We start from the raw sequence: 14,991 nt of genomic DNA on the forward strand, positions 1-14,991 counted from the left end.
CTGGCTTCGAGTGGGAATAGGAAAACGATCGCACAGTGACCATCTGAGCGTGGGAGAAAAACTTTAACTCATTTCATGCCTTGAAAAAGGCGGATTGGATCCCTGTCGTCCGGTCAACTATGCCTTTCAAGTGGACTGTATAAACTTCAGCAGTTGCCAGTATCGGTGGCAATTCTCCTACTGGCTCTTCGTTGCTCGGCAAGAATGTTGAGAGAAAAAAAGCTTAAAGCTAGAACCGTACACCTTATATAGAAAATTCAAACACATCCCTTCTACTGCTGCTATAAAGAATGGTTACGTCAGCATGCGCAAGGTTTTTATTTTAAGGGGGGATTTGTTAGTAGCTTAAGTATTTATGATAAATATTAGTAAATAATGAGTATGTGTGTCCAATCATAAATGGTGACTTCTCAACACTGTTAGAAATTTGTAATTTTAATTGTTAGGATTTGTTTGCTTTCGCAATTAGGACTTATCATTCGTAGGGATTTTAACCTACTTGTCAGAAAAGGGGAAGTAAACTTACAACTAACTTAATTGTTAACTTATTAGCTATAAAGAGAGCTTATCGTAGCAATTGAGGATTGCAACGATTTTTGTCGAAAATTGTTAATAATTTTATTTGACATAGGTTCTAATGGTTCAACACCAGTAAGTCTATGTAATTCGAGTGTACCACACCAAGGAGGACGCTTCAAAATCATTTTCAGAATTTTATTCTGAATCCTTTGGAGCGTTTTCTTCCTTGTTGAACAGCAACTTGACCAGATCGGTACAGCATAAAGCATTGCTGGTCTAAAAATTTGTTTGTAAATCAAAAGTTTGTTCTTTAAACAAAGTTTAGAATTCCTGTTAATGAGAGGATATAAACATCTCGTATATTTGATGCACTTGGCTTGTATACTCTCAATGTGCTCTTTGAAAAGAAGTTTTTTATCATAAATTAGTCCCAAGTACTTAACCTTGTCGGACCAACTTAAAATAACCCCATTCATCTTGACAACGTGATTATTGTTTGGCTTGAGGAAAGAAGCCCTAGGCTTATGCGGAAAAATTATCATTTGAGTTTTAGAAGCATTGGGAGAGATTTTCCACTTTTGCAAGTAGGAAGAAAATATATCTAAACTTTTCTGCAATCGACTGCATATGACACGAAGACTTTTGCCTTTTACGGAAATGCTTGTTTCATCGCAGAACAATGACTTTGTGCATCCTGGAGGCAAATCAGGGAGAACTGAAGTGAATATGTTGTACAGGACTGGACCCAAGACTGAACCTTGAGGTACACCTGCTCTGACAGGAAATCTATCAGATTTTGAGTTCTGATAGACAACCTGCAGAGTTCGATCAGTAAGATAATTTTTTAAAATTTTGATTAGGAAAATTGGAAAATTAAAAGTTTGCAATTTCGCAATCAAACCTTTATGCCAAACACTGTCGAACGCTTTTTCTATGTCTAAAAGAGCAGCTCCAGTGGAATAAGATTTGTTAGCTCGTATCATATTAGTAACTCTGAGCAATTGATGAGTTGTGGAATGCCCATGGCGAAATCCAAACTGTTCATTTGCAAAAATTGAATTTTCGTTGATGTGTGACATCATTCTGTTAAGAATAATTCTCTCAAACAGTTTACTTATTGAAGAAAGCAAACTGATTGGTCGATAACTTGAAACTTCAGCTGGGTTCTTATCCGGTTTTAAAATGGGAGTAATTTTTGCATTTTTCCATAATTTGGGAAAATTTGCAATTTTGAAGCAGCAATTGAAAATTTTCACTAAAAATTCCATTGTGCTCTCAGGGAGATGTTTGATTAGTATATTAAAGATTCCATCGTCACCAGGTGCTTTCATATTTTTGGAATTTTTAATAATTGATTTAATCTCATTCAAGTTAGTTTCAATTATTTCTGCAGGTAAAAAATTCTGGGAAGAAATTGAATCAAATTGATGTGTGACTTCATTTTCAATTGGACTCACAAAATTCAAATTTGAGTTATGAACACTCTCAAACTGCTGAGCAAGTCTTTGAGCCTTTTGTTCATTGGATACAAGAAAGCGTTCACCATCTTTTAAAACTGGAATAGGCTTTGAAGGTTTCTTAAGAATCTTCGACAGCTTCCAAAATGGTTTTGAATATGGTTTCAATTTTTCAACTTTAGTCTCAAAATTTTGATTTCTCAGAAGAGTAAATCTATGCTTAATCTCTTTCTGTAAATCTTTATAAATAGTTTTAAAAACAGGGTCACGAGAACGTTGATATTGACGTCTGCGGACATTTTTCAAACGAATTAGAAGTTGAAGATTTTCGTCAATTATTGGTGAATCAAATTTCACTTGAGCCTTTGGAACAGAATAATTCCTGGCATCAACACATTTTAATGCTTCCAAAGCGGAATCAATATTCACTTCGTTTTGCAAATCAAGCTCATTATTGAAATTTCTCTCAATATTAGTTTTGTAACTTTCCCAATTAGCCTTGTTATAATTGAAAACAGAGCTCATAGGGTTTAAAACTGATTCATGGGATAAAGAAAAAGTTATTGGAAGATGGTCAGAATCAAAGTCAGCATGTGTGATCAAATCACTACATACATGACTTTGATCTGTTAGCACCAAATCAATTGTTGAAGGGTTTCTTACAGAAGAAAAGCATGTAGGACTATTCGGAGACAAAATAGAATAGTATCCTGAAGAACAATCATTGAATGAAATGTTTCCATTGGAATTACTTTGAGAATTATTCCATGAACGATGTTTAGCGTTAAAATCGCCGATTATGAAAAATTTCGAACGATTTCTGGTGAGTTTTTGTAAATCACCTTTAAAATAATTTTTGAGCTCGCGTGTGCATTGAAATGGTAAATATGCTGCGGCAATAAATAAAATCCCAAGTTCAGTTTGAACTTCAATTCCCAAAGTTTCAATAACTTTCGTCTCAAGATGGGGAAGAGCACGATGTTTGATTCGGCGATGAATAACAATTGCAACTCCACCGCCGGAACCCTGAATCCTATCATATCTTTGAACCACGTAATTGGGATCATATTTTAATTTTATGTTAGGTGTCAAAAATGTTTCAGTAATAATTGCAATATGCACATTATTTACTGTTAAAAAATTAAAAAGCTCATTCTCATTGGCCTTCAATGAGCAAGCATTCCAATTTAATATTTTAATTGTTTTATTTAAAATCATTGCTAAATTTTAAATTAGAAACAATTTTAATAGTAAAATTTGTGCCTATTTGAATGGCTTCAAACATTGATTTTGCCTGCAACATGGCGTTCATAAGATCGAACATTGCCTGTTGCAAAAAAGAAAGTTTACCTGCCGTAATAGGCCCCAGGCAGTTGACATTAGAAAAAATATTTTCGGCAGCAATATTAGCTGGAGTAATAGGTGTACAATTATTTTCTAGCGTGTTTTCCTTACCCATATTAACGGTCATTTTCGAACTACCAACACTAGGCGGTATAATGTTCGAACTACCTGTAACCTGTGCATAAGTTAAACGGGTATGCAAAGGAGTAGGTAAACTATGCGTCACTGGTACGCTTGGAGAATTTTGTTTTGAAGTTTGTTTTAATTGAGAAATAGAACTTTGTTTACCTTGCCTTAACAATTGCTAAACGGACTGGGCATTGGTAAAAATTTGACATATGGTTGCCGTTACAATTCGCACAGCGAAAATTTTTACTCTCTTTCACAGGACATGTTTTCTTTTTGTGAGAAGAGTCTCCACAAATGAGGCATTTTTGGTCCATGTTACAGAATTTGGAACCATGGCCATAACGTTGGCAAGTACGGCATTGGGTGATATGCTTCCCACCTCCGCCATACTTCCTATAAATTTCCCACTTCACACGCACATTATACAAAGCATGTGCTTTTTCAAAAAATTTTAAGTTGTTAACCTCATTGCGGTTGAAATGAATTAAATAATTAACAAGGGAAATTCCAGTTCTCTGACTGTTTTCGCCTCGTGATTTTTGTTTCATTAGAATTACTTGGGTAGGGGCTATGCCAAGTAATTCTGTTAAAGTAAGTTTGATCTCATCAACGGTTTGATCGTTGGTGAGACCTTTCAAGACAACCTTGAACGGCTTGGCGTTCTTGGTGTCGTATGTAAAAAATTTGTACATCTTGTCAGTTAAATACTGAACAAGACGATCACGACCCTTTACTGAGTCGGCTGATAAGCGGCATTCACCTCTACGGCCAATCTGATAGGTAACTTTAACGTCAGAAACAAACGTTGAAAGTTCCTTTTTGAATATATTAAATTCAGAAGAAATAGTTACCACAATAGGTGGAACTTTCTCCTTTTTTAAAGATTTTATATTTTGTATAGTTTCATTATTAATAACTTCCATTTCACCAGCTTCTTGCTCAGGCAAAATATCAAAAGGATTGTCACTACAGACACTCGAAGTGTCAGAAAGAGATGCCTCTCTTTTCCTCCCCGCAGCGATGCGAGGTTTCTTTTTCCGTCCAGCCATTTCAGGTGATACGAAAAAAGTTAAAACAAATGTTTAATTCAAAAGTAGGTAGTCTTGAGAAAGACTGATGGGAAATAACTTTAAGGTAATCTTTAAAAGACACACTGGCAAAACACAAACTTTGAAGCTATAGGCAGTCAAAGACCAGTCCACAAGCAACCGAAAAAACGTCTGATCTGTAGGACAGTTCAAGACGCACTGTAGCATGCGCAAGGTGTTTTCTTCTTCCTGTTGGCTGCTGGTGCGCTGCTGGTAGGGTGGAAGGCTATGCGTGGTCGATGCAGTATACTGTTGTGAAAGAAAAGTCCTGATGAATGGTGACCAATCCTGAAGAAGGATAATGGAATTCCTTTGCGGTATGTCGTAACCTGAATACTGAATGCTAGGGACGCTTGCTGCTAGAATGTTCCGGACGCATATTAGAAGCTAACGCTTGATGATGAAATCTTACTGCGCATTGCATTTTTACGCTGTATGCGCAGACAGTTTGGAATTTTGTGTGTGAAATTCTAGGATTTTCAGGATTTCGGAGTTTAAAAATCTTCTAAGGTCCTAAAGATTTCAGAATTGCATGATCTTAGCATTTTAGGATTTTGAAGTTCAAGTGTTTGAAAATTTCTGGATTTCATAGTTCCAATATTATAAATTCAACGATCTTAAAATTAACATAAGAATTGTGAGATCCAGGAATTTCAAGACTTTAGTAACTTGGATATTTTATTAGTTTAGGATTTTCGAATTTGTAGATTCTTGGTATTTTAGATGTTAGGATTTAGGGCTTTGAAGTTTTTCGGATTTGCAGACATTAGTATTTAAGCTATTCGGGTGTTTGAGATTTGATTTCTGGGTCTATCATGGTTCCAAGATTTTGGGATTTAAGGATTTGGAAGGTATGGATTTTAGGAATATAAAGTTTGTACAACTTTAGATCCTTTCAATTGGTCGTTCTAGAATTTCCGAATCTCAAAACTTGAGGTGTTCAAGAGGTTAGAATTTTTGGGTATTGAGACTTGAATTTTAAAAGTTTGTTCAATACACTAGGATATCAAGATTCCAGAATTAGAATTCATTGATTGCTGGTTTTAAGATTTTGGATTCTGAAGAGTTTGGGATTTAAGTTTTTAAGTATTTTGGGTTGCTAAGGTATCCAAATTTTTGAATTTTAGAATATTAGAATTTTTGGGTTGTGATATATTAGGATCTTAGGATTGTAGGATTTTAAGATGATTCTAAATATTGGATTTCTAGAGGTTAGATTTAACAAAAAACAAACGGTCGAGACGAACATGTTTTGGTGATTTCGATATAATTCTTGTTTTATACGACGTACATCTCTGATTTTTATATATTTTATATGAAAGCGTATGGGCTTTCGAATGGCGTTCAAGCTTCTGAAGTAGGTGTTTGTTCAAATATAAGTTTTTCTGAAAAAATCTTTCCAATGATTAGTTGATTTGGGTAATTCAACAAAAAAATCAAAATCAAAAAAAACATTTCTAATGAGCTCAGGTTTGACAAAAAACGGAGCGCCCAGAAAAAAGTACAGTGCTTTTTCGATTGTATCACGGTCAAACAAAAATTCCCCGTGAATTCAGCGAAATAAAAAAATGGATGGTTTGTGTTCGATTCAATTGAAATTTATGATATTTTTGACAATAACTTCAAATCAAGAATAATGTACTTCCAGTTGCAGAAAATGTATTCGAAACATCATTTTCATTTGTGCCTTGTGTCCTTGCATGTGTATAGTTTTATAAATTCAATTTATTTGATCAATTTTCTGAGGCAACCAAGTGTCATATCTGTTACAAATAGTTTGTGTCATAATTTATAGAAAAATGAACCGTGAAATACGTATTTCATTGTTTTTAAAACAAAAATTATGTATTATTCGAGCAGTTGAGAAAGAAGATCTGTTAACAACTTAAAAATCCCTACAGTTCGGTCCTCATATAGCGTGGTTTTAAAAATTATAAAATCTAGCGGTTCCACAATTTCACATAAACAAGCATTAGACTCTGCTAGCTATGCTAAAAAATGGGCAGTACAAATCATATTGATATTGCATGTATAATAGCCGTGAGAAGGCCCGCGAAAATTCAATAGAGAAAAATATCAAAAACTAACCTTTTCTTATTTATTCATTTGTATCTTGAACTTAAATTCCATTCAACTATGCAAGTGCATCATTATACTCAAAATATCATCAATTTCAATTTAATCCAACACAAAAAATTTAATTCTTATCATTTCGCTAAATTCACGGTTTCGCCAAATTCACCGTTAAATTTTTTTTGACCGTGATAAAATCGAAAAAGCACTGTATTTTTCTCCGTAGAATTTTCGCTATCTTTAATAATTATACAATTATACATGCAATATCAATATGAATTATACTGCACATTCTTTAGCATATTCAGGAGAGTCTGATGCTTGTTTATGTGAAATTGTGGAACCGCTAGATTGTTTGATCTTCAAATCCACGTTCTATGAGCACCAAACTCTAGGGCTAAAGCTATTAACAGATTTTCTTTCTCAACTGCTCGAAAAATACATAACTTTTGCTTTGGAGTCAATGAAATACGTATTGCACGATTCGTTTTTCTCAAAATTATGACACACATAAATTGTAACAAACATGACACTTGGTTGCCCCAAAACTTAATAAAATATATTTAAATTTGTTTTTTTAATTCTAGTATTTTGAAATTTAAGGTTTTGAGAGTTTCAGAATTGAAAGATTCTAGGATTTAATTATTTTAGGAAATTAGGATTACGAGATTTGGGAAAATAGAAAATATTAAAATTTTACGATTCATTAGATTTTTGATTGAATGGGTTTTGGAGTTTCAGGATTTTAGACATTATTGGTTAGAATTTCAGTATTTGAAGATTTGGAATTCTAGAATTTTAGGGATTTTTAAATTTCAAGATCTTAGCATTAAACAAATTCGAGACTTGAAGATTACCTAATTCTAGGATTCTATAAGTTTAGGATTGTAGGAATTAAAGACTGTAAAATTTTTGAATTTTTGAATTAAACCGACAGTAGGGTTGAAGAGCTAGCCCCGCAATTGCCCAGTTTTTAGATTTTAGGATTCCTCGATTATTTAATTTTTTGATTTCTTGATTCTTTGGTGTTGAGATTTTTCGATTCAATGAGTTTAAGAATCAAGGATATCATGACTCTGTAATTTGAGGATTTTGAAATGTAGCCTTTTTTTATTTAGATGGTTTTTCAAGTTCAAATGCCAAATACTATAGGTAAGTGAAAATAAAAAAAATAAATATCGAATTTTTAGGAATTTAAGGATTAAAATAGGATTACACGATTTTTCTGATTTTTTTTTTCTTCTTTTTTTTCTTTTTTTTATGAATCTTAGAATGTAAACATATTTAGATTTTATGATTTCAGGATTTTGTAAGCCTCAGAATTTAGAATTCCAAGATTCTAGAAACTTGTGAATTTAGAGCTTTTTGTATTTAAAATAAGATTTTGAAATCTTTTGATTTCGAATGCCAAGGGTCTAAGAGTTCAAGAATCTTAGGATTTTAGAATTTGAAGATTTCAGAAATTGTAGGCTTTGAGAATGAGATTTTTGGATTTGCAGACTTCAGGATTTTAGAACAATACAAAACATAAGGATTTCAAAATTATGGGTTTTCGAAACTTCAGGATTTGCGAATTTGAACCATGGTAAAATTTCGAAATTTTAAAATTAACCCTCTAGTGCCCAAATTAATTTCTAAACGGACTTAGATAAAATCACTATAAACCATTATAAACACTTTTTAAGTATTTATTGAAGCTTTTCGGAACTTCGACTGAAGTCCGCCAAATGGCGGCATTGGGCACTAGAGGGTTAATATACCCTACGATATTGAGTTTTGAAGATTTATGCTTTGTGGGATTAAGGAATTTTAAAATCTTCAAGGGGCATTTTGAAATCTTCGGACCTTCCAGCAGGTCTCGAAGAGCGATGCTGGCCTAACAAACCAGTCGTCATATATTCCAGTCCTGGCTCGGAAGAGACTGTTAATGTCAGCAGAATCGTAGCGCTAGCCCCGCAATTGTTCTGTGTACAAAAACAGTTGGCAGCGAATTCTGTGTATAATAAAACAAAAGTCCGAGTTTCGAATCGGAATGTAGCACAAAAGCTTTGCTTTGCTTTCGAAATTAATAGATTAATTTTCAAATATCTTCAATTTTGAGTTTTAAGCATTTCAATATTTTTGGAATTTGGAATGGAGGATTTCAGTATCTAAAAATTTCTGGTTTTATGGTAGTAAGAATTATTGATTTTAGGATTCCACAATGTTTGAATCCCAAGGTAGTAACATTTTCGTTTGTTGCTATGTTTATCGATTGGAGTCTAATATCAGATCTATCCACATTCAACTTGGCTTAAAGTTGGGATTTAAGTGAAATTATTCACTGATTGGCAGACTGACTCATACAACTCTACTTTCATCCATCGAACTCGCAAAAATCATAAACTCGAACCACAATTTGGTACGAAGCCGCTTAGCAGCGGCTTGCGGATAGTGAAACGACAAACAAAGCCCGCTGGATTAAGCCATAAAAGCCGTAATCAATCATCGAATCGAACTCAAAATGGAAGTGAAATAAAATTCCGAAATCGATTTTCGCTTACTTTGCAGCCAGCGTAAGTAAACCCTCGGAGCCGAGCGAAAAGAGAATAAGTGGCAGTATGAAATGAAAGATTTATTTTGAAGAACCTTCCCGTCTGTGCGCTTCCTGGGGCTTATATTTAATGAATCATCGCCGTAGTTTCTTTCGCCGCTTTTCTAGTGATTGGCAAATAATTACCCACCATAGCCGCCGGAGCAGGAAATGACGAGAAGCTGACGCGCGCCGAGCTAGCAGTAACGACAACAATCGGCGGAAAAATGCTTCTGGAACAACTTTTCGTGCGGTTCATTCACTTGGGAGCGGTGATTGGAAGTGAATGAATGTTGAATTAATGTGAAATTGCAGTTTTATCCGGCTTTCAAAATCCAACTAACGAACCACTTCGATAGTCGTCAGAATTTTGGGGCCAATTTGAAAGGGCCCTAGGGTGATCGTTATTACTGTGTTACAGTTTTCTGACAGATGAGTTGCTAAATTACTTTGCTCAAAATGAAACATCAATTTAAATAAATTTTTATTCAGAGTAAATAACTCTGTTGTCGATAAAGTTTTGCCATTAGACTTTCACCAGCGGAGAGTGAGTTGAGCAGCATGAATAATTGGGTCTTTTTTTCTGTTTCTCATTTCAGGTGACAACACAGCTGCCATTTCTCGCCGGAAAACGAGCGGTGCTGGGGCTACAATTGCGGTGACTTCGCACCTATCTTCGTTGTTGTTGGACTGCCTATTCGTGATTCCCGGTGTGATAGCATCTTTACTATTGACGTCTCGATATCAGGCCTGAATGGAAACGTAAATTTCCACGAATTGTTTCGAAGGGAAGCAGCAGGCAACGCTGCTGTCGAAATTCACTAGGTAGCCTCGTGGCGCAGGAATTGTTAAAACCGCGACCATTAGGATGTATCGTTTTCCCGTGTATATTCTGTGAAAAACAAAAACGGTTGCATAACTCAAAACGACGATCTATGGATAGGATAATTTCTCCCGTTGTTTCAAATAAATTCACTCGATGTAACGTCGTCGCTATGCAAAGCGTGGAAAACCAAAACTGTAAATCTCTTTTCCGCACGTTCCCAGAACGGAAATTAAAATGCGCGATGCTGGAACAACAAATGGGGCGTGTTACACCGTGTAAAATAATGTTCAATTTTTTCCCCCAAAGTGTGGAGAGAAAACTCCAAACCAACCCTACACAGTTACATGTTAAGAAGGTAAAACAGGATACACTCTAGAATAGCGTAAATGAAATCCATTGTTAAGTACACTAAAACACTGCAACCCGTAGCGAATTCACCAAACTTAGACAAATTCACACAGCAACTTGGTAACCACGCACTACGGTGGAGTTTCGACTAACCAATAAGTAATTTCTGTACATATTTCCAACATGTAAGTTAAAATGTGAGTAACCACAGAACCAAATAGAAAATGCCCCGAGCAGGTCAATAGCTAAAAAAAAGATCAACTGGAGAAAAAAATCAGAGCTTAATATTTAGCAAAGTTGCCATTCGTTCGTACGGAAAAAGAAACACGAAACTAACATTAACTAAAGAAGCAAACAAATGATATGCAGAGAAGAGCAAAACCGACTTCGATTGATGTACATGTAATTTCCAGAGCAACAATATTGAAACGTGCAGAAGTAAATCATTAACAACCAGTTCATGGGGAACCGAAAAAAGTCCTATTGATAAAGAACTGCATCACTGCATCACAGTTGAAGGTGAAAATTTGGTTGAATTTCGACTTTGCTGCCAAATTTCATCATGATCGTATTATTTGCTTTCTTACAACCTTTTTTAAATCCATTTTTTTAAGTATTGTTGTTACTCGTATTTCCTCCATCATTCACCGCTCTTGAATGTTAATTACCGTCGCTTTCCGCAGTGCCCCAAGACTCGCGTATATGTGCTGTGTGGGATTAAATTTCCTACCCGAACACGTGCACTTTGAATATTGTAAATGATTAAATGTACACTAATTAAAAGGCTTTGCATCCGAAAAAAGGGAAAATTTTTCGGTCGCCTCTCGCCTCCCACCTGGGAAACTGGAATGACAACCGACAGTGTGACCTCAATCGGGTCGAATATTCGATTACAAAACGTTGCATTGGAATTAGGTTATTGTTTTCAATCCTGCCTTCCCCATTTGAAACGAACATGCGCAATCTTACGCACAATGATACGAGATAGTCACGATCTTCATGAGTTCAATGAGTATCTCGTTATTGTTTGCTCACAAAGTCAATCGATGTAATTGAATCTCGGACACCCTACGAAATTGTTCCCATTTTCCTGTGGATATTTATCATGTGAATGAAAAATGAATAGGGCCTTCATCATTGTTTACTGCCACAATGTTTACAAAGTAAGAATAACAAACATGATGTGTACAAATTAAATCGAATTGGAACGAGTTAAAAAAGCAACAAAAAAGTCGGACACAGATTGCGAATAGCTTGGCTGCACCTTGATGAAAATTCATCATTGCCACTTCCGACACGGCTCAGCTTCTCTGATTACTACTCATAAGCGGTTCCCGAAATGTCTGATTTGCATAATTAATGGTTCGTTAATTGTGAAAAGTTCTCCGATGGTGTGGTCCGGTCCGAGCACCTTGCAGCTCCGAGAATGATTCACCCCTTCATTCAATTCCATAGCCCGCGATAACAATGATTGATGATTGAGAGCCAATCATCAGCGAGAGTGCGGTAGTTTGTCGAAACAGCGTAAAGTGGATACAAATTGTGCGATACCGAGTACTTCCGTTCGGTCCGGAAAACGATACTAACGGTCACAAAATGCGAAGCATTCGAAAGTTCGAGTGGTTTTCATTTCATAGCACAAGCTATCTGCAATTAAATTGAACACTGTTTGATTATTTTCATTTCATCGCAGTGCAGCGAAAAAAAAATCAATCAATAATTGTTCATTTGTCGAGTACAGCTGCAACGGTCAATTTTATTACCAATTCAAAGAATTTTCTGCAGCAACTGGAGTGGAAAGAATTTGTTTGATGGTAATTGATCGGTTTGGACAAACTATTTTTTCAATGCTTTTAATTTTTCGGAAATTTTTAAATTTTTAAATTGAAAGTTGCACACCGCAGCAGCAAAAACGAAATTCAATCCCATCAAAACTGAAACTCGTAAAATTGTTATTGCAAGAAATACGAATCCAAATTGTTACTTCTGAGCATAAAGTTACAGCAACAAAAGTCGGATTCACTACACAGAGGAATTGTCTGGCAACCAAAACTACGATGGAGATAAGTTCTGCATAAAAAAAATCTGTTTTTGGAAAACACCTTTGAAGCATATATGGTGCCACTTCATATAAAAAATATCACTGTTTGGTTGTAAAATAATTCATAATCCTATCACCAAATAGTAGGTCCGAGCATGTACAATCCGGAACGTGGCGCAAATAAAACCAAACAAAGCACACTCTTTTCTAGGACAATTTCGTTTAAAACGATCTAACTTTAACCATTTCATACGAAAGAAAAAATCCTTAAAGGATCCTGTTTTGTTATTCCCAGTCTAAGAGAACGGAAGCTGTAAAAAGGAAATGATTGTTGAACTAAGCTAAGTTAATCCACCAGTGGAATAAAAATACACTCACACACACGCAAGAGACGGTGATTTGTAATATACTAAATCTAATTAAATTTATAAAGTTCTAGAGATAAGTCCAACTAAAATGAACCCATTACCAAAATCCCCGCGAAACAAAACAAAAAAACAATGACTACTAAAACCTACAACAACAAAAAAACAAAGCGTAGTTAAACTATTTAATCCACTAAGATGATAATTACGATCAAGAGAAGAACGTCTGATCAAGTGAACGAGTGTGAAGACTAGAGTCCGAGCCCATCGAGAGCGAAGACGACAAAACTCTCTGTAATTAGTTAAACTACACTTTTTTTGCGTCTTTTCTTTCCCTTGGTTTTTTTTTCTGTTTGGACAGAGCTTAGGAAGCAAACAAAAAAAAATCCTGATGAATAGCATGGAAACCAGAAAAAAAGGACGGTGAAATAATAAGGAAGTGAGATGGAGCTAACCCATCACCATTACAATTAATGTAGCAAGGAGTACTTAAGAGAAAACTCCCGCGATGGGATCTATTGAAGAAAGAAAAAAAAATAATACAGAGAAAGGATGAATAAAAATTTCTTTTCGTAAAAAATCTATGACTGGTGTGTTAATTTTTCATTCTATTCGATGACATGTCTCTCTTCTAAGGATCTTTATCAAAAAAATACTTCAAAAATTTTGAGCTAAGTTAGATGAAGCAACCATTGATTTTTATTACATACTAGCTGACCCGGCAAACTTCGTCCCGCCTATTTTAGTGTTTAATTTCAATAATTTCAACCATTTCAAATTCATTGATTCCTTGCGATTCGATTATATCGTTTAAAAATGATTGGTTTTATCGGAATGACAACATCCTCGACTTTTGGATCCGGTGATACTCATATTGGGTGGTATTTGGTCACTTTAGGCCGTTTTCCGGACACCGGAAGTCGTCATCTTACAAATCAAAATGTTGTCTGAGGTCGATTTGTGGCCTCAGTGCGTCATAACAATCCCGGAAATACCCATATTAGGTGGTATTTGGTCATTTGCCGATGTTTTTCGGAAACCGGAAGTCGCCATATTAGATTTCAAAATGGCATTAGGAAACAATTTCTGGCCTCTGAGCGTCAATCTGGTTAAAGAAACACCCATATTGGGTGGTATTTGGTCATTTTCGGCTGTTTTCCAGACACCGGAAGTCGCCATCTTACAATTCAAAATGTTGTCTGAGGTCGACTGGTGGCTTCAGTGCATCATAACAATTCCGGAAATACCCATATTGGGTGGTATTTGGTCATTTGCCGCTGTTTTTCAAAAACCGGAAGTCGCCAACTTGGATTTCAAAATGGCATTAGGAGACAATTTTTGGCCATCTTACAATTCAAAATGATGTTTGAGGTCGATTTGTGGCCTCAGTGCATCATAACAATCCCGGAAATACCCATATTGGGTGGTATTTGGTAATTTGCCGATGTTTTTCAGAAACCGGAAGTCGCCATCTTGGATTTCAAAATGGCATTAGGAGACAATTTTTGGCCTCTGAGCGTCAATCTGGTTGAAGAAACACTCTTATTGGGTGTTATTTAGTCATTTTCGGCTGTTTTCCAGACACCGAAAGTCGCCATCTTACAATTCGAAATGTTGTCTTAGGTCGATTTGTGGCTTCAGTGCATCATAACAATTCCGGAAATACCCATGTTGGGTCATTTGCCGCTATTTTTCAGAAACGGGAAGTCGCCATCTTGGATTCCGAAATGGTATTTGGAGACATGCCAGAAAAAGGAATGGTGTCGAAACATTATTGACATGTTTTTTACACCTAAAAACATACACCAGCCAAATTGGGTATATTTGTTTTATTGGTTCTCGAGCTGTGTGTAATTTGAGTTTCATTTGTTTGGGACCCCTCCCTTATAGAAGAGAGAGGGGTGTCAAACCATTATGTATATATCTGTTACCCCTAAAACATCCACCTACCAAATTTGGTTCTATTTACTTGGTTAGTTCTCGAGATGTGCAGAAATTTGTGTTTCATTTGTATGGGACCCCTTCCTTACAGAAGAGGGAGGGGTCTCGAACTATCTTAGTCACCTTTTCCGGCCCCTAAAACCCCTATATACAAAATTTCACGCTGATCGGGTCGGTAGTTTCCAAGCCTATATGAATCAGACAGACAGACAGAGCTGCATTTTTATATGTTTAGATGGGTCATTCCATCTCAAGTGTGCACACCTCATGTATGCGATTTTCTCAGAT

The 14,991-nt window shown here is 35.7% G+C and overlaps 1 protein-coding gene across 3 annotated transcripts in view; it reads left to right on the plus strand.

Annotated features, from left to right (window-relative positions):
* LOC129721647 (zwei Ig domain protein zig-8) overlaps positions 1-13,346 on the plus strand; it is a 544,433-nt gene extending 531,087 nt beyond the window's left edge. For all 3 annotated transcript variants that reach the window (XM_055674441.1, XM_055674440.1, XM_055674442.1), the window contains one exon: positions 9,782-13,346. In XM_055674441.1, the coding sequence (XP_055530416.1) occupies positions 9,782-9,936 (155 nt within the window). In that variant the 3' untranslated portion in view covers positions 9,937-13,346. The remainder of the gene's footprint in view (positions 1-9,781) is intronic.
* The last annotated feature ends 1,645 nt before the right edge of the window (positions 13,347-14,991 follow it).

The sequence above is a fragment of the Wyeomyia smithii genome, chromosome 2, assembly GCF_029784165.1.
Source record: "Wyeomyia smithii strain HCP4-BCI-WySm-NY-G18 chromosome 2, ASM2978416v1, whole genome shotgun sequence".
NCBI lineage: Eukaryota > Metazoa > Arthropoda > Insecta > Diptera > Culicidae > Wyeomyia > Wyeomyia smithii.